We start from the raw sequence: 19,774 nt of genomic DNA, 5'->3' as shown, positions 1-19,774 counted from the left end.
CTGGCACAGACCACTGAACTGAATTTTGTGTCATGACCTTTATTTTATTTTTGCCAGTCCTGGGCCTTGGACTCAGGGCCTGAGCACCGTCCCTGGCTTCTTCCCGCTCAAGGCTAGCACTCTGCCACTTGAGCCACAGCGCCGCTTCTGGCCGTTTTTCTCTATATGTGGTGCTGGGGTATCGAACCCAGGGCTTTATGAATATGAGGGGAGCAACTCTGCCGCTGGGCCACATCCCCAGCCCGCCATGACCTTTGAATGGCGGGCTGCCACTAGGCAGAGACGACCTCAAGCTCAGATTTCTAGCAGAAATACTCGAGTTAAAGAGTGAGAACAAACTTCGGAGGGGGGGGAAAGTTTTATCCACGATAAGAAAGGCCACGGGGGCGCCTGCTTCCCGGTCCCGCAGCCTCGACGCCCTAGTGACGAGCTGTCCGGAAACGCGATTGACACCCCGGTGCTGCGCTCGTCGATTCTCGAAGGCCCAACGCGCCTCCAGCGACGGAACCGGGCGACGGTGCCTGCCCGGCGGGCGGGCGTGCGGTGATGGGACCCCGGCCGCCCCGGGACCCGCCGTGCGCCCCCCCCCCCCGAGGCGGCGTCGCGAGCCCCGGGGCCGGCGCCTCCCCCTCCCCCGGGCGGCCGCGGGGGCCCCGTCACCGGCCCTGCGCCGGGCGGCCCCGCCTCTTCTCGGCCAGCACGCACCAGTTGCCGTGGTCGCGGCCGGCGCTGAGCACGCGCAGCTCGCGCGCGTGGCCCCGCAGCAGCTCCCCGAGCTCGCCCGCGCGGAACACGTGGTAGTAGCGCGTGAGGGCCGCGCCGCCCTCGGGGCCCGGCGGCTCGGGCGGGCGGGGGCCGGGCGCGCGCGTGCGGCCCGGGGCCTCGGCGCCCGCCGGGCCCCCCGCGTCCCCCCCCGCGCCCCCGCGGGCTCCCCCGGCCCCCCGCGGCTCCGCCGGACGGGGCGCCTCCAGCGCGCGGGCCGAGAGCCAGGCGCGGAGGGACCGGCCCAGGGCGGAGTAGAACCCGCCGGGCCGCGGCCCCGGCTCGGGAGGCTCCTCCGAGGGGGCGTGTCCGGGGGCGTGGCCCGGCGCGGGGACGGGGGCGTGGCCCGGCGCGGGATCGGGGGCGTGGCCGGGGCCGGGGGCGTGGCCCGCCGCGGGGTCGGGGGCGTGGCCGGGGCAGGGGGCGTGGCCGGGCCCCGCCCGCGGCCCCGAGCACAGGGCCCCGTTCCAGGGCACGAGCACGTCCTGCCGGGCGAAGCGCCGGTTCTTCTGCTCCATGGCCCACACGTAGATCAGCAGCCGCCCGCCCGGGGCCAGGACCCTCGCCATCTCCCCGACGGCCCGGCTCCTCCGCCGCCTCGTCGAGAAGTGATGGATGACTGCGGAGAAGAGGGGGCCGCCGTCAGCGCGCGCGCACGCACGAGCACGCGCGAGCACGCACGCGCCAGTACGCACGCGTGCACGCACAAGCACGCGAACACGCACGCGCAAGTACACAAGCGCGCGCACAAGCACACACGCGCAAGCACGCATGCGCGCGTGCACGCACAAGCACACACCAGCACGCACGCGTGCACGCACACGCGCGCGCACGCCGGTGTCTCCGCGGGGCAGCGGTGACGTGGTGACAGCGCAAACCCCGCCGGCCCGCGGGGAGGCCACGCGGCTCCGCTTCATCCCCCGCCCACCGGACAGCGGGTGCGGGGCGAGCGAGAAGCCTGGAATAAGTCACCCGTGAGGCCGCCCCGGCCCCTGCCCCGCCCCCACCCCCGCCCCCGCCCACCGGACAGCGAGAAGCCTGGAATAAGTCACCCGTGAGGCCTCCCCGCCCCCGGCCCCGCCCCCGCCCCGCCCTGGCCCCGCCCCCGGCCCCGCCCCGCCCCCTGCGGGCCTTGCTAAGTGAGCAAGACACGCGTGAATCACCAACACTTGAAAGGGCCACCAAGGTCGGCATGCTCCCTGGTGGGACTGTAGGAAAGAAGGTCCTGCGGACGTGTATATATATATACACATATACATGTCCACATATATATAATCCGCATATATACATATACATCACAATGAAACTCTTATGTATGATTAAATTATGCTAATACAAAATTTAGAAAGAAAAAAACCCCATCATTGCTTTCCTGACTACTTGGTGCTTTCTTTGTTTCTGTTTGGCGGTTCTGGGCTTGCGCTCAGGGCCTGGGCACTCCCTGTCTTTGAACTGAGCTCTTCTGCTCAAGGCTGGCTCTCTACCGCTTGAGCCACGCCGCCTCCTCCTGTTTTTGACTGGTTAACTGGAGAGAAGAGCCTCAGGGGGACTCTTCTGCCCGGGCGCAGGACGGGGCAGATCCTCGGGCATCAGCCTCCTGAGCAGCTCGGATTAGAGGCACGAGCCACCAGCACCTAGCATATTGGGTGCTTTCTGTAGAAACAAAAGATGAATATCACTACACATTAGTGATACTAAAGCACACAGAAACAGAGGTAATGATGAAGGTTGCTCAAATGATGACCTGCTTAAATGTTAATTTGTGTGTGTTGGTTCTGGGGCTTGGATTCAAGGTTTGGGTGCTGTCCTTGACTGTACTGCTTAAGACTATTGCTCTACCACTTGAGCCACAGCTCTACTTCAGGGTGTGTGTGTGTGTTTAATTGGAGATGGGACTTTCCTGCCTGGGCTGGCTTTGAACCAGGATCCTCAGATCTCAGCTCTTTGAGTAGCTAGGATTACAGATCTGAGCCACCAGTTCCCAGCTGTAATTGTGCATATTAAAAAAGTAAATTTATAGGTCATCATTTTACTTCAAATGTCTGTAAAGTCAAAGTGAGTTTCGAGTAAGACTGCTTTTATCTAGTGGTATGCTAGTAGGTATGTGTATCTAATTAAACATATATATAACACTATATGATATGTAATTTTATTGATTGGTTGCTCTGGGAATCAAACCTAGGGCCTTGTATATACTAAGCAAATGCACTGCTACTGATATACATCCCCTGCCTTGTTAGATATATTAGTAATCCAATAGCACATAGAAAATGCTAGTATATGAGTTCCCGGAAGTTTAACCCCAGTACTGTGTCAAGATAAAACATGACATTGTTTGTCCAATCACAAGGCTACCACACATCTCAGGGAAGAAACTGGTCCTGAGCAAAGCTGGTTGATTCGAGCTCCATGAAGGCATGCGGAGGCAGAAAAAAACTCACACTGCTCCCCTAACCGCTACTCCTTCCAGCGGGGTGGTTGTGGTTTTAGGAAAACTTATATCTGCAGTTTACCTGTCAAGAAGCTGTATCAAAATATCATCGATGGGATTCTCACACAGATAAAACTGTCCGAGGAAGAGCATTCGAAAGCACACGGCACGCTTTGAGATAGCAGCCATTAGGTTTGGATTCCTAGCAACATTGCACAAACCGTGCCATGTTTATTATGCAGCAGCGTGGGGACCAGAGACAGGAGGCCCACACGGGCTGAACAAAAAGCCACCCCTGGCATATGTGATCCCTGATTTATCAGGGAGTAGCCTTGTCATCTTGGACTCTGATCACCCTGTCTTCTGAGGAAGATTGCAATTCCCATTCATAGAACGCATGCGTCTGTCGCTGATCTACAGTCGGCTCGCAGCGAGGATGGTGGCGGAGCCAACACAAGGCTGGCGTTCATCTTATCTCATGTTTTGAGGGTTGTTAATATCTCCCACGACTTGTTCTCAAAGCACTCTAGAACAACATCTTTCTTTTTTTCCTCTTCCTTCTCCCCTTCCTTCCTTCCTTCCTTCCTTCCTTCCCTCCTTTCTTCTTCTCCTCCCCTTCCCCTCCTCCTCCTCCTCCTCCTTTTCCTCTTCTTTCTCTTCCTCTCCTTCCTCTTTCTTTTCTTCCTCCTTCTCCACATTTCTTCACCTGAGACAATGTTATGGAGTCCAAATTAGCCTTGAACTCCCAACCATCTTGCCTCAGTTTCCCGAGCACTAGCCTTATATTTCTACCTTCCTTCAAAATCCAAGGTCTTATAGACACACAACACCAGGTGTCTAGAACCGCTCTGGGTGCATGTTCTAAACACAAATCCTCACCATTCATGGATTTTGCCTTTGCGAACTGCCCACTTGCTAAAACGTGTTTGTAACGCCTAGCCTTTCAAGATCATTTCTCCAAATGTGCGGAGGAAATCTGAGCCTCCCATGAAACAGGGTTCTAGCTGAGATAGGACGAAGCAATCTCTTTGTTCGTATGCCTCTGATGCTACAAGCGAACTTGCTTTCCACGATCTATTTCGTGCCGTGTTTTCTGCACACTGGTGTTCTTGATGGAGAGCTCCACCATTAAGGCAGCCTCCAATGCGGAGCGACGCTGGCGTGCTCCTTCTGTGGAAGGCTGTGCTGTGCGTTACAGAGCAAACATCGTTAGATGAGCCTCGTGCAGGCATGAGTTGGAGTCAGTGATGTGTTTAAAATTCAATAAAATGCCTTTAACTCTAAACGCTCACGGAACGGAGTAATATATGGATCAGTGGACAAAAAGATGTTATGACTGACTGGTGGTTCACAGGAACCGCATCCTGTAATCCTTCTGAGATATGTGCCAGTGAATTAGCTAACCCAGAGTTCACAGGAACATTATAGAACACAAGTTCTGTGAATAATGATGGCTTGCACCATTTGTCTTGGAGGGCTATACAAGGAGGAGAAGCATTGGAGCAGGACTATGTCCATGGAAGTTTATCTTCAGCAGACCAATAGGCCTTCCGAATTCTATTGGGTTTCAGAAGAATCTTTGTTAGTGAAAATGGGACAGGAAACGTGAGTGGATGGGCCGGGATGGTGGGGGTGATCCCGGTCAACGTGCCCTGTGCACACGCGTTGATACGTGGAATGGAGGCCTCTGGGCAACTATCTCTAGATAGATTTAAAAAGAAAACATTCGTTTACTGATGAATAAGTGACGTGGTTTCTAATAATAATTCATCTAGAAAATAGAACATTTTATGTTTTCAACCTATGCTTCACAGGTCATAAGCAATGACCTTCAGCCAAATGCTTTGAAGGACAAAAAAGCTTGCAGATAAAATGCTTCCATTACATATATAAAATGTGTTACATGCTCACACAGTGACATAGTCTACTAATAGTAGAAGCACTGTAAACGTAAATAGAGCAGTATGTCAGCATGGATCTGATATGTCAATATGGGGAAACTTTGTGTTGGTTTTTTTTTGGCTAGTAGTAGGGCTTGAACTCAGCACCTGGGTGCAGCCCGTGAGCCTCTTTGTGCTCAAGGCCAGGGCTCTACCACGGAGCCACAGCGCCAAGCCCAGTTTTTGAGTGGTTAGTTGGAGATAAGAGTCTCTCGGGGACTTTCTGCCCAGGCTGGCTTTGAACTGCGATCCTCGGATTTCAGCCTCCTGAGTAGTCAGGATTACAGGCGTGAGCCACGGGCGCCTGGCAACTCTTGGAATGTTTTAGAAGGCTAAGTGGCCAATCCTAGCTTCTCACGAGGAAAGGGATTTGAAGGCAGCCCAGGCAGAAAAGTCCTTACAGTCCAATTGACCAGCACAAGACTGGGTTGGGGGCATTGTTCAAGTAACACCGAGTGGCCAGTGTGGCCATCTGGGGAGACCATCTGGGGAGACCGTGTGGGGCTTGACGGCCTGGCCGAGGCCTTCACAGGACGAGGAAGAGCATGTGTGACACACAGAGAAATATGGGCCCAACTCGTCTTTTGATTTGGACTTTGTTTCCATGGCAACTGCTCTGCTCCCGGCATGATGGCTTTTTTATTCCATTCAGGAGAAGAGTGAGTGACCTTATAACCTAATCGCCCCTTCAAGCTCCCATTTCTCTAGATTATATATACGCGGGCTATTGGAGGTGACCTCTAAGCGACAGTACTGGGTGTCCTCCGTTTTCTCCATGCACAAGGCACGGGTTAAGCTCAGCACAGGTGCACAAGGAGCATTTCCCCAGAGTACAAAAGCTGCTCAAAGCTCCCTTCCCCTGGCAGTGGCTCGGTGATACAGTGGTGAAGGAAGCGGCCCTGCAGACCCTGAAACGGATGCACACACACACACACAGAGCAAAGTCCTATGCTTCTCTGACCTCGTCCTGTCTCAACTTCTTTAAGGGGATGAGCAAACCCCAGATATCTGCCACCGGAGACCGAAAGCAGTGCCTAAGGTGCTCTCGTTCAACAAGAGCCCTTCTCTGTTACGGTTGAGTCCCCCCAAGAGGCACACCCAAGCTTTGTCCCCAACAAGGGGGTGTCATGATTTTAGGAGGTAGGAACAGACTTGCTACTACACAAAGACCCGCATCTCTTCAGTAGACAAATATGCAATTCCAATTTCATTGGAAAAACTGCTCTCTCATCTATTTCAGGAAAAAGCAATTCAAGTTGTGTATGAATGTGGTCAGTTTTATGTACATTCACTTTGCTTGGATGAGGCTTTGTATACTCAGAGTAATTTCTTAAAGTAATTCGCACAAGTTTTTCTTCATCTAAAGTGCTTACCACAGGGTTCCCTTAAATATGAATTTCCTATCTTATTTAAATAAGACTAACATACTAGGTATCAAAAATACATGTGTGGGGTAACATGAGCCAGATGTGCGTGGATTTTAGGCAAGGATTTTGGAGTGTGCATGTGTGTTTCCTAGGAATACTTTTTGGCAACTATGAGGAACAAATTTCCTAAACTCATGAACAATCTCCGACAGAAAAGAGCAGAACAGATTGTAAGACCAAAATACTCTTGTATGGAACTGGTCGCTCGCACCTGCAATCCTAGCTACTCAGGAGACTGATATCTGCGGATCATGGTTCAAAGCCAGCCCAGGCAGGAAAGTCCACGAGCCTCTTAGTTTCAAATAACTAGCAAAAGGCCAGAAATAGAGCCGTGGCTCCAAGTGGTAGAGCACTAGCCTTGAAGCACAAAAGCTCAGAGACAGTGCCCAGGCCTTGAGTTCAAGCCCCAAGCACAGCACATATAAAAACAAACAGAAAACCAAAGTCCCACAGTGTACTCTAAAACTAGGTGTGACCCCAACTGTTCCAGGAACTTGAATACCAGTGAGGAGCACATTGATCCAGAATTCTCTGTTAGTACCGGGTACTATAGTGCCCTGGGAAAAGGTACTATAATAGTTAAAATATTCATGATGGAAGAATCAGATTTATTTAGTCTAACCAAGCACTATCTCCAATGAGTAAGATTCCCTTAGCCCAGTTTTCCCCCCTCATATATAAAAGGAACAGGAATGACTCATCAAACAGGACACAATAGCAGTTTGTAGGCTTCAATAAGGTAGATAATCAGTTATAACACAAGAGCGTTTGAGATGAGTCAAGCAACTCAAACCGCCGAAGTATGTTTTTAAGCGTTCGATGAAGTGAACCACACAGACGTGTTCACGAGGGGAGGGATGTCGAGTCATGAGAGTGGCCCGAGTCGTGTAAGTTATTCTCGGGTCAAAGTGTGCGTGCGAGCCCGACTGGCTGCCTTACCTCCGATGGAGATGACAGCATCGAAGCCCTGGTCCCTAAAGGGAAGATTAAGGTTGTCACATACCATGACTTCACTTCCTCCAGCCCGGGCAATCTCTACCAAGGGCCTACAGTAGTCACAGCCCAGGATGTGCACCTGGCTGTTGACTTGAAGATATTTTCCAGTGCCACAGCCTATAAGAGAAAAAACCCATGTTATACATGTTACTGTTGTTTATTTTTATTTCTGCCAGTACCGGGGCTTGAACTAGGGGCCTGGGTGCTGCCCGGAGCTTTTTTCGCTCCCGGCTACCACACTACGATTCGAGCCACAGCTCCCCTTCCAGCTTTGTGGGGGTGAATTGAAATTAAGAGCCTCAGTGGTTAAACTACGATCCTCAGATCTCAGTCTCCTGGGTAGCAAGGATTTCAGGCTAAGCCACCAGAATCCATTACACGTTATTCCTAAGAGAAAGGGGAAAATAATTTGTCTTACAACAATCAATAAGAATCTTATATTAAATAATAAAGACAGAATACAACTGTGAAGCTATCCACAAAACCAAAGGAAAAGCCGTCAGAAAATTCTGTATACTTTGGTATGTAAGAGAAGAGAACAGAGAATGAGAAAAAAGAAAGAGTGTGTTATTGACTTCAGTCCTGGCGATTGAACCAGGGCCCCAAGCAAGTGCTTGCATTACAAGTGCTACCCGAGATTCTGTAGTGAATCCTCGCTGAGTGATACCCACGGACCCAGCATCCTTACACAACCCAAACCCACGAGCCAGTGGACAGCAAGGAGTGGCCGGAACTAGGGATGGACATGTGCAAGCACTTGGTCATCACGTGTGTACCTCCTTCGTATGAGTGTGTTAGGCTACCGTTCCCCTGAGAATGTCCCCAAGGTTCTCACCAATTGCCGGCTGTTAAACTTCTGCCTAACACATTTCAATGCTTCAAATAATTTGTGCAACAAAATATTGCATAGATACTACAAATCTGATGCACTTGGAGTTTTTATAAACCTGAATGTGAATGAAAATACAAAATCTAACATCTTCTAACCCTGTCTGCCATTAGTGCTAGATTGCAGATAATTTCTACTGATTCTGTTCTAATGAAGAACTTTAAAATAAGACTATTTTTTAAGCGCTACAATGAACAAAAAAGACTTTTTTTTTTTTTTTTTGCCAGTCCTGGGCCTTGGACTCAGGGCCTGAGCACTGTCCCTGGCTTCTTTTTGCTCAAGGCTAGCACTCTGCCACTTGAGCCACAGCGCCACCTCTGGCTTTTTCTGTTTATGTGGCGCTGAGGAATCGAATTTCATGTATGCTAGGCAAGCACTCTTACCACTAGACCACATTCCCATCCCCCCAAAAGGACTACTTTTGACATTGTTGTCCAGTGGCAAAGAGCTAAACAATTCAGCATTTGTACAGCCCCAAAGATTTAAATTAATAGATATCATGGAAACTATGCTAAAGTAGTAACATGATGAATAACTACCTTGAAACATACCTTTTACTATCTAGCATATCTAGCTAGCTAGCTCTCATCACACTCTGACCTACGCACAATGGAATGTGCCTAGAGTCACAACTACTTAGAGGCCGAGACAGGAAATTCACTTGAGCCCATGAATTTAAGACTAGCCTGGGCACCATATCGACACCTGACTCAAAAAATAAATATTTGTACATATTCTATAACATATAGGGAATCTGATTCACTTCCAGAATGTTTAAAAGATCATCAGCACTAAAAAATCATTAGCACTGATACTTGTATCTATTGATATGATTTACCTATAGATTTTTCTGAGAAAAAAATATCTACCAATATCAAAAGATACTGTTTGCTTCAAAAATACATATGGCATTCTTAATAGGCATTTTTCAAAATTATGAGACACAAAACCAAAATGCAGTTTCACTAATGCCAGTTGAGACAATGAAAAGTTTATGAAGAAAAGTAAAATTTCTGGGGCTGGGAATATGGCCTAGTGGTAGAGTGCTTGCCTTGTATCCATGAAGCCCTGGGTTCGATTCCTCAGCACCACATATATAGAAAAAGACAGAAGTGGCGCTGTGGCTCAAGTGGCAGAGTGCTGGCCTTGAGAAAAAAGAAGCCAGGGACAGTGCTCAGGCCCTGAGTCCAAGGCCCAGGACTGGCAAAAAAACAAAACAAAGCAAAAAAAGAAAAGTAAAATTTCTGGCATTATTATTTCAGTGCAAATGACTGGATCTTCGAAGTGTTTTAGATTTCACAGCCACTGTTCCTAAGGACTGTATGAACCAAAAGTACCTTGGGTGACAGAAATTGCAGGGAAATAGGATTCACAGTGCATCTCAAAATTGAAATCCTAGTATACTTTAAAGCTATACATCAAGAAAAATAACCTTGCCAATCTGTTGGCTTCTTTATTGGTTTGAGAGATATATTTGGAGACATGAGAGGCAAAGTCACTTCAACGGACGAATAAAACCATGTTCACGAACCACGAGACATGCAAGATACAAAGAAATGTCCAGGCTTTTGTAGCAAGGGAAAAAGAAAACCACAGCCCATCTCCTCAAGGCCGACAGTGCTCGATGCCCTCCGGCTTCCCGAGCCCTTGCTTCCTCGGCGCCCGTGTCTGATGGCCTTGGTTTTGAAGTTCAGTGGAGCTGCGGGCGGCCATTTCCCAAGCGCACGACCTGCTAGAGAGGGACGGCTTTCCTCTGCAGGAGGGAACCGGGAGGACGCATTCCCAGACGGTCCCGTGACCTTAACTGTCCCTCAGAACCTCAGTGGCGCTGTGCTCTGCTGTCGTCCAGGGGTGGGGGGGGGCTGCCCGTCAGTACTCAGGAGGGGGGCGAAGAAGTCTGCGCGCCCGCCTTCTCAGCCGCGGTTAAGGAAGAAAGTAGTTGCTTCAATTCAACACAACGCTCTGGGCCACGACGGGCAAATCTTTGGTGAGAGTCACGAATGCGAATCTTCCCTCCAAAGTCTGTAAAAGCAACTGCATTGTCAAAATTAAGAGGTAGGGACCTTGCTTATATGTTTTCACATTTCTTGAATGCAAGGATGAGGCAGTGTTTTAGTTGGCAGACATGATGCTTGCTCCCCCCCCCCCGCCCCCCCCACCTGCTCCCCTGGGGGTGTTCTAATGTTATTTCAGCAGTGAAGGAACGATCACTAGCAAATGACTTAGTCAATTAAAAACATTCCGAGACACTGATTGGTTGTATTACGTACACAAAACAACCTTTCAGCACAACTGGAAGTTTAGTCTGGTGTCAGACCATAGAGAATCCTGGCAAACGAGATTCCAGTTCTGTTCTTTCTCCTAATGTCTAAACGGATTCCAAAGAAGGGCTTCCAAGCCCCCAATGCCCCAATGGATTTGAATGGACGGCCCCTTTCAGGGGAAGGTGGCACTGTAACTGCGCAGGCCACTGTTAACGTCAGTGCTGCTGCTTCAGTCCCTGCAGTTCTTTTTATTTCTGCTGCTTGTCCTGCTCCCTTGCCCCCTTGAGGCTTGATTTCCACCCCTGAGCCACTGTCACGTACCTCGGCAAAGAGGCGTGACTGCAGCGTGGCCGACAGGCTTCACAGCATTTCACACAGCTCTGAGTTTCCTGACCGAATTAGTCAAACTGCCCAGATACGATACGTCCTGTCCGGGGAGCTAGAACCTGGCTCCTTCTTGATGCTTTTTACTCACTGCCATGTTTTACTAGTGATTAGCCATAATTCATTAGAAGCTGTGCCCCAGTAACCAAAGTAAAACGCAACGCTGACTTTAACTAGGCAGGCCACCTAGAAACATTTTCCTGGGGAGATAGCATTCCGGAGTCGCCTAACCAGTTCAGAAAAACAAAACAACGATTCTCTAACCAATGGGATTCTCTGTCCTCCAGGAAGAGAAGCTGATTTGTATCTTTCTCCTCCTGTTCTAGCTTCCAAAGAAGCCTTCTGACTGTCTTCCTCTCCCAGAAAAAGACACCTTTTGTGCCTCAATGAGCTACAGTGCTAGCTACTCCTGGGAAAAGGAACTGAAAAGATGAGCTTCTAACTCAGCAAGTTTCCTTTAGCCCGGAACATACAGTGGCCTACAGATGTCGTCCAGTCAAAAGCCGACCCGGGAATATTACAACTACCCTGGCGTCTCCTATCTAATGTGTTTTCCCGAAAGTCTATAAAATACTGCACCTGCACCCCTAACAAGATAGCCTCCCCTGGACCAAAGGCCCCACTGTCGAACTTGCCGACATGTTCCCAATTAACTTCTTCCATTTCTAATCCATCTGTCTCCGTTTATTGGTTTTGCCACATAGCAGTGGAAATGGGCCTTTCATGGTTACAATATTACCCATGTGTCCTTTTCTCTACCCATTCTTTGGGACTTCTTTCCTTTCCATTTATTTAAAAATAATTTACTTTGCCAGTCCTGGGCCTTGAACTCAGGGCCCGGGCACTGTCCCTGGCTTCTTTTTGCTCAAGGCTAGCACTCTGCCACTTGAGCCACAGTGCCACTTCTGGCTTTTTCTATATATGTGGTGCTGAGGAATTGAACCCAGGGCTTCATGCATGCAAAGCACTCTACCACTAGGCCACATTCCCAGCCCTAATTTCAGCCTTATTTTAAAAGTGTATCCTGCCTCGGGCAGGAGCCAAGCACTTTTAGGTTATTTGTAATACTGATGAATTGCTGCTAATATTAAGAGTAAATCTTCATTACAATCTCTGGTTATTTTGTTGGTGGTGGTGTTGGTCCAGTACTGGGGCTTGAATTCCGGGCTTGAGTGGCGTCCCTTGGGTTTCTGGTGCAAGGCCGGTGCTCTACCCCTTGAGCCACTGCCCTTCTTCCAGCTTTTTTGGTGGTTAATTAGAGAAACTAATCTCACAGCCTTTGCGGCTTGGGCTGGCTCTGAGTCAGGAGCCTCGGTCTCCGCCTCGGTAGCTGGGATTAACAGGTGCACGTCACGACCTTTGGGTATGCTGAGATACGGGGGAGGCTGGACCCCCGACGGCCACCTCCTCAGGTCCTCGCTGGGCCGTCCTCACTGCAGCGAGCACTGGCTGCCCGGGCACGCGAGGAAGCTGGACCAAACCGCAACTCGCTCCGGCAACGGAAGGCCAGCGGGCTGCTGAAGGTGCCGGCCCCGCACACGGCTGGCGCGGGCTGGTGGCCAGCACAGACCTCCGTGGATGCTAGAGGCCCAGGCCGCGTCCACGCAGCCCACGGGGAGGGCGGGGTGTCCGCCGGTGGGCACCAGGCCGCCACTCCAGGGCGTGCGCGCTGACGGGCAGCGGCACCGTCCTTCACTCGCACGAGCGGCCACGACTGGGGCAGCACTGAGCTCACCCCCTTTGTGGAGGCCCTCAGACCTGGCAGGGCTTCTCCCCAGTGCTCTTCTTGCCTACGCCCCCCCCCCCACCCCCGCGGCTGCAGGGTCCACCGCACGGGGCTCGACGTGCTGCTCCTGCCGGTCCTCTACGACGCCGGCCAGGATTAAAACAACAACAACGAACCCCAAGATCTGCCCGCCGGCCCACCTCGATCCGGGGGGCGCAGGGGGCCCCCGTAGACGGCTGAAGGCTGCAGGCCTCGGCCTGAGCCCCGGGAGCAGCCGTCCTGAGAGCTCACCTCTCCCCGGGTCTCCCCCGTCGGCGAGGCACAGAGCTTCTGTGTGTCCGTGGCTGCCCGTTCCACCAGGTGTACCCCAGGTTCACTGGCCGCGAGGCACACCGCGGACGGCCGGCCTTCGAAAAGCGTCCCAAATGCAAGAAAACGGAGTATGCTCTCACGGGCCGTTGGCATCTTAACAACTACCGTGACGTATTTACGTAGGTTTTCATCTTGCAGCACGATGTCCCCCAGTTTCGAGGGCCACAGTCTGTCGTCATGATGCATCCGCTGGTCACCGCGGAGCCGAGGGCACCCAAGTCTCGACAGGTGCGGGTTGGTTCTGAGCTGCGCGCAGGCGGCCTTCGGGGTTCAGCTCCCGTGAACGTCAAGAACAGAATCAAATCGGAGCATTCGCCCTGGAGCATTCGCCCTGGAGCATTGGCCCTGGGGCATTCGCCCTGGAGCATTGGCCCTGGAGCATTCGCCCTGGAGCATTGGCCCTGGAGCATTGGCCCTGGAGCATTGGCCCTGGAGCATTCGCCCTGGAGCATTCGCCCTGGAGCATTCGCCCTGGAGCATTGGCCCTGGGGCATTTGCCCTGGAGCATTGGCCCTGGAGCATTCGCCCTGGAGCATTGGCCCTGGGGCATTGGCCCTGGAGCATTGGCCCTGGAGCATTCGCCCTGGAGCATTGGCCCTGGAGCATTGGCCCTGGAGCATTGGCCCTGGAGCATTGGCCCTGGAGCATTCGCCCTGGAGCATTGGCCCTGGAGCATTCGCCCTGGGGCATTCGCCCTGGAGCATTCGCCCTGGGGCATTCGCCCTGGAGCATTGGCCCTGGAGCATTCGCCCTGGGGCAGTGACGTCCGGTGAGCACTGCATTGCTGCGGGCGTGCTGTGCGCCGCGGCTGACCGTTCGAGCTGACCTGTCCGCAGCACTGACCCAGGTATCATATGATTATTGCTGCGTGGCCCGAGCCAATCACGCTTTTCTGGAACTGAGGCTTAGTCAGCCCTTGTAACAGTTTGTGGAACCAACCGCCCCTTTTGCCTCCCTAAACTGCCCAGAGATCGAAACTGAGCCTAATTCTTTCCTTACAACCCCCTGCTGCATCAGTCATAATCCTGGCAAACAAGTAAAATCAACACCCTCACTGTAGCGAAGCTATCAACACAGCCGTTGTGTTGCGCCGAGAGCGCATTCCCAAAGCTACTTAACTGGGTTGTCTCCTGGATTTCAATCCCAGTAAGCATCCCAAAATACAGGTGTTTTGGTTTTTTTTTTATTCTCAACTAGATTGATTATAATTTCAATCAACATTGTGAAAAAAAGTATTCTTTTCACAATATATTTGGTGCCATTTTTTTTTTGCATTTTTAATGGTGATTTTGCTTTTTAAAATGGTCCTCAAGCATTCTAGCATTCCTGAACTGAAGGCTGTAGGATTGCTATGGACAAAATATTTGAATGATGAGCTTTGTTCAAGCATGAGTTACAGTGTGTTGGCCATAAGTTTAACATTAACAATCAACAACATATAGTAAATAGGTGTCTTCAAACAGAAGCACAATGAAACAGGTTACACATTGATAGGCTGACAAAGACTTGTGACCAAACACAGAACCCTGTCCCATATTTCTCCTCATGGTAATTACCCCACATAGGCTAATTCAATGTTTACTATAATTTTATAGATCACAGGTACAATGGGGGATAACAGGAAGTTCTAGATTCTCTTAGGAGTCTCTGTGTGGGTTTATGCATTAAATAAAGAGACCCTCGGTCTTAGGAATGTTTTAAAAATAATCTAATTTTCATCTAGTCCTTCACTAATTTCACCTTCTTACACTTAAATCTTTGCTTCATTTGGAATGTACTTCTGTGTAAGATGCGAGAAAAAATAGCTCTCTTATTATATGTGCTCTGTCCCATAGCGATTTACTGAATAGCTCTTCTTCTCTTTAGTAATTTAAGAAACTGGTACCTTGTGTAGATTCTGAGGAAAAGAGTTCACTGATCTTCGTAAAGTCAGAGGCTGCCCTCCCCATTTTGCAGTGGTCGGGACCAAACTGACAGCTCTACTCAGGCAAAATACATGCTCCACCACCAAACCATGTCTCCAAACCCTAAAACCAGGTGTTTTTTTTTGTTTTTTTTTTGTTTTTTTTTGGCCAGTCCTGGGCTTGAACTGAGGGCCTGAGCACTGTCCCTGGCTTCTTCTTGCTCAAGGCTAGCACTCTGCCACCTGAGCCGCAGCACCACTTCTGGCCGTTTTCTGTATATGTGGTGCTGGGGAATTGAACCCAGGGCCTCATGTATACGAGGCAAGCACTCTTGCCACTAGGCCATATCCCCAGCCCCAAACCAGGTTTATTTTTAAAAATTGACATGATGGAGATATTTTTCAGACTCCCAATTTCAGTGTGATATATACATCGCTCCAAAATTGCTCACTGGTCATACCATTTTGAGCAAATTAAAAGCTCTGGACCTCTTTAACCACCCTGTTTGTCTCCCCCACCCCCCCCAACAGTATTAAGAGTGATATCACACCAGCTGTTTCCAACTACAGACTTAGGGTTCTTAAGGGACGGGCACTGTCCAAATGTAATGGATGCAAAGCAGTGTTAGGTAGGCATGCCTGAACGGAAATCCAAATTTACCCTAAATCTTCATTTCAGATCTACTGAACTTTGGATTATGTCTTCTCAATTCAGATATACTGAGCTAAAGTCATCCAGACTAATGAATTATTATGAAATCTTTACCTAAATAGGTTAACGTTCTAATAGCACAATGTCTATCCATAAGAGATGAAACCGCATGAGAACCATTCCAAGTGACCCACCCGTACAAAGCCCTGTACACTTAAAGCTCTCTGTGTCACAGTCATTTCTATCCAGAGTTAATGTCAGGTCAGTTTTGGCAGAAGACGCACACAAGAATCTAGAAGCGATCACCACTGTTTAAATGTAGGTATGGGGATGTTTTCTGCTGGGTGATCTGATGCTATACATTCCTGTATAAAGTGACTATTCTAAAGAATGTTGTGCCAAGGGCCCAACTGCAGGCTTCTTGTTGGAGAAGACCTATGACAAGAAGACCTGTGGCAAAAAGCTCGGCTTACCAATGTCAGCGACGAGGCTGCCCGGCTTCTGGTCTTGGAGGAACTGGCGGACCCGCGGCCAGGCTCTGCTCTGCAGGTGGCTGAGGTAGGGAGCCGTGCTCTCGTAGACATCATGCACGTGCTGCTTCTCCAACCTGGCGGCTTCGGGCTCCATGCTGGGGAAAGCAGGACCAAGCCAAGGCGAGCAGGTCAGAGAACGCGCCAGCTCTGCCGCAGGGGCACAGCCTTCTGAAAGCTGGCCCTACAGTGGAACAGCACCGTTAGCCCACGGGTGGCCAAAAGATTTACAGAGTTGCAATCTGCTAATCTTCAGAAAAAAAAATATGGTTTAAAAACAGCCCTAAATCTTTGTAAGCTTCTGGACAGGATCAGTTCTTAATTTTGGAAGCACAGCCATTATTCTTACCAAATGCCTCCCTCTGAAGAAGACTGCTCTATCTGATCGGTACCGTCTGACATATTTCTACTTAAGTTGAAGCAGTTTATATGATGCCCTCGACGGGAATTTATAAAGTCGACATATGGCTGGCTGTCCACGTCGAAGAAACATTTGAGCACTGCAAGCTTTTCCTTTACACCAAAATCTCAGTAGCCCAAGGAATCAATCTGGCATATAATTCACAGAACCCTACAACAGACACATTTCACGTTACTGTACTTGCAAACTCCAAATGCAACTGGTACAGACTGGACTCCTCTCAATTTGCACTTGAAGACGGCTCTAAATTAAGCGTAGAACTTTGTAATCACAGAACAGCACTCCTTGGAGATCTTTCTTTGTGTTCTCCTCAAACCTAAGTGGCCTTAGCAACCGCTGCGTTTGAACAAGTGACCAATGCACTTTGTCTTTACTGAATTTTACAGTGAAGTGCTACAGAGTGAATTGTGCTGCCCAGGAGTGCTGATACGCAGGGCCTCGATGGAAACTTTGTAGTCCTCAATTTCCTACAAAATTTTATGTCTACTATATAAGCTAATTCTTTATTAATTTGGCAGCATGATGAAGATAGTAAGACTAGTGGTAACAAAATGGCACAGACTCCTAAGTGACACAGGGAGATGGGGATTACTTTATCCAGGCTGCTTTCGAAGTGTAGGCTTGAAAAACACTCGGATTAAAAGAGGGCCAGCCAAGGGCAAACCAATGCAACATTGAAACTCACAAGACACTGTGTTGGAAATTAACTGTGTAACTTGGGGGGGCGGGGAGGTTACCATTTGAGCCATAGCTCCACTTCCAGTTTTGAGGGGAGTTAATTGAGAGTAAGAGTCTCAGGGACTCCCTGCCAGGGCTAGCTTTGAGCCACAATCCTTAGGTCTCAGCTTCCTGAGTGGATAGGATTCCAGGCGTGGGCCACCAGTGTCTAGCCCAACTAACGTTTAACATTTGCTTTTCCTAAAAGTCACTGGGCCTGTAACAAGCTTTTTTTTCTTCTTTAAATACCCTATCTTCTCAGAAAACACTATTCTACATTAGACATATTTGAAAATGTGACTTTCATGATCTTCTACTCAAGAAACTCTCCAAGACAAAAGAAGTATTTTCCCCCCAAGTAGTCTGTTGATGCAATTTTAGTGTAAAGTATGTGATGGAGAATATTTTGACTAGAAGGATGGAAAGTTAACGGAGTTGCTCATTGCTGGTTGTCTGAAAGAAGCTGCTTCTGGGCCCCTTGCTTACATCCCAGCGACCCTGATTAAGCCCAGGGTGAAAACTGGAGCAACAAGGAACCAGTCCACTGGAGGAAAAACAGGTAGCGTACAGCCTGGCACGTCTCAACCAAGTGACTTGAAGCACGGATGACTGCAGGTAGCTGGGTAGTCAGTCACTTGGAGCTTGTGCTTGGGAGCCCATTTTAAACCACACACATATAGATGAAGCGAGAGAAAATACTTCTGCAAATGAAAACCAGCCATGGGGGGGCGGGTGGAAGCATGGTGGGAAAGACGGGGAGGAGAAAGTTCTGTGTATGATCTAGAGGTGCTTGCTGCTCTGTGCACACTAGACAGAGCTTCAGGCTCAGCCAACGATAGGAAATCTGCTCTTTAGATATGATACACTCCATTTTCTAACCTTGACCTGCGGTCGCTTTTTTTTTTAGCTGTACATATTCTTCACTTGAACTCTTTGTGTTTCTCAAAACCACATCCTTCCAGAGGCAGGCAAACTGCGTCTTTCAGAAAAGAACATTCAGAAATGATGATTTCACATTCCAAGTAATTAGTGTCCAAGAGTGCGGACATGCAGCATTTTTTAACCTTCATTTCTACTAGTCAAGCAGTCTATAAAGCTTAGAATGTAACCTGGAAATGAGTAAAAACGGAAGGCTACCCATCCGAAGCAACTGTAAATGCGATGACAAAAATACAGACACGATTCCGTGGAGAAAGGAGCAAGCAAGGCTGCAGAGGAAGAGCGGCCTGCGACCACGCAAGGGAGGCTGAGACGCGGGCTCGTCGCTTTGCGTTCGGCCCCCAGCGCTACCCGCCCTCCCCACGTGGCCAATGGCATCCCCGCCCCCCCGCCCTGCCCACCCACGTGCTGCGTCTCAGACGTCTGCACTCTCGACGTGACTTGTCATTTGCAAATGCTCTTATTCTGGCTCCAAGAGAGCGGATCTGAATCCGCGCATCCATGCTTGTTCACTTCCATCGCCACAGTCTTCCTGCTCTCTCCCTCTCCTCGTGTGTGTGTGTGTGTGTGTGTGTATGGGTGTGTGGGTGTGTGGGTGGGAATCGAATCCAGAGCCTTATGCATTCATTCTAGGCAAGTGTTCCACCAGTGCACACCTAGCCCTGATTTTATACTTCTGTTGTGACCTTTGTCAACATTCATTGGACTATAAAGCCAAAAAAAAAAAAAAGATAAATGTTTACTGGCAGCAGATTATAGCTGATAGGAGGCAGCAAGCCGCTGAGATTTCACGCTGCTCGCACTGTTTATGGACGCTGGAAGAAGACAGCCAGCCGGGAGAGAGACGGGAGGTTTGATCTCGCACAGCTCAGGTAGCGCGAGCTGCTTCTCCCAGGCTCCGGCCTCGGGGAGGGGACGGCCCTGGGGGAGGGGGCGGCGGGCACGGCCCTGGGGGGAAATCTACAAATGGTGGGCAGCATTATGGCTGAGAAATTCTAAGTGTGAGATCCCCAACCCCAGTAAAGGGTTTTATTATCTTGAACAGAAAACAAAGCAAAACAAAATTCTGCCCCCTGCCCAAGGGAGACACAATTTCGAGTCTCTCTCTCTCTCTCTCTCTCTTTCAAGCTTATGTGCCATCCAAGCAGCCTTCAAAATATATTGCACAACAAAAGCTGAGGTACATATACACACACATGCAGAAATAGAACACAAACATAGAGAACGGTGTCTCCACAGTAAGCCCTGTGCGTGTTGTAGCCCTGTGCGTGTTGTAGGGGAAGAGGTAGGAGGTAAGGTGAGCGATGACAAAGCCAAGCATGAAGCCGGGCGCTGGTGGCTCGCGCCTCTGGTCCTAGCCACCCAGGAGATGGAGAGTCCAGGTCGAAAACCTGCGAGCCTCCATCTCCAATTACCCATCA

The 19,774-nt window shown here is 50.0% G+C and overlaps 1 protein-coding gene across 1 annotated transcript in view; it reads right to left on the bottom strand.

The window, feature by feature from the left end:
- Positions 1 to 656: 656 nt before the first annotated feature.
- Trmt9b (tRNA methyltransferase 9B (putative)) overlaps positions 657 to 19,774 on the bottom strand; it is a 36,100-nt gene continuing 16,982 nt past the window's right edge. Inside the window, exons 3-6 of the mRNA XM_048330551.1 lie at positions 16,220 to 16,374; positions 7,500 to 7,673; positions 1,203 to 1,381; positions 657 to 1,052 (exon numbers count right to left, since the gene is read on the bottom strand). Of these exons, the coding sequence (XP_048186508.1) occupies positions 657 to 1,052; positions 1,203 to 1,381; positions 7,500 to 7,673; positions 16,220 to 16,373 (903 nt within the window). The 5' untranslated portion in view covers position 16,374. The remainder of the gene's footprint in view (positions 1,053 to 1,202; positions 1,382 to 7,499; positions 7,674 to 16,219; positions 16,375 to 19,774) is intronic.

This window comes from Perognathus longimembris, chromosome 21 (genome assembly GCF_023159225.1).
Source record: "Perognathus longimembris pacificus isolate PPM17 chromosome 21, ASM2315922v1, whole genome shotgun sequence".
Classification (NCBI taxonomy): Eukaryota; Metazoa; Chordata; class Mammalia; order Rodentia; family Heteromyidae; genus Perognathus; species Perognathus longimembris.
Note: the sequence above shows the minus strand (reverse complement) of the source record. Positions and strands in the feature narration are given on the sequence as shown.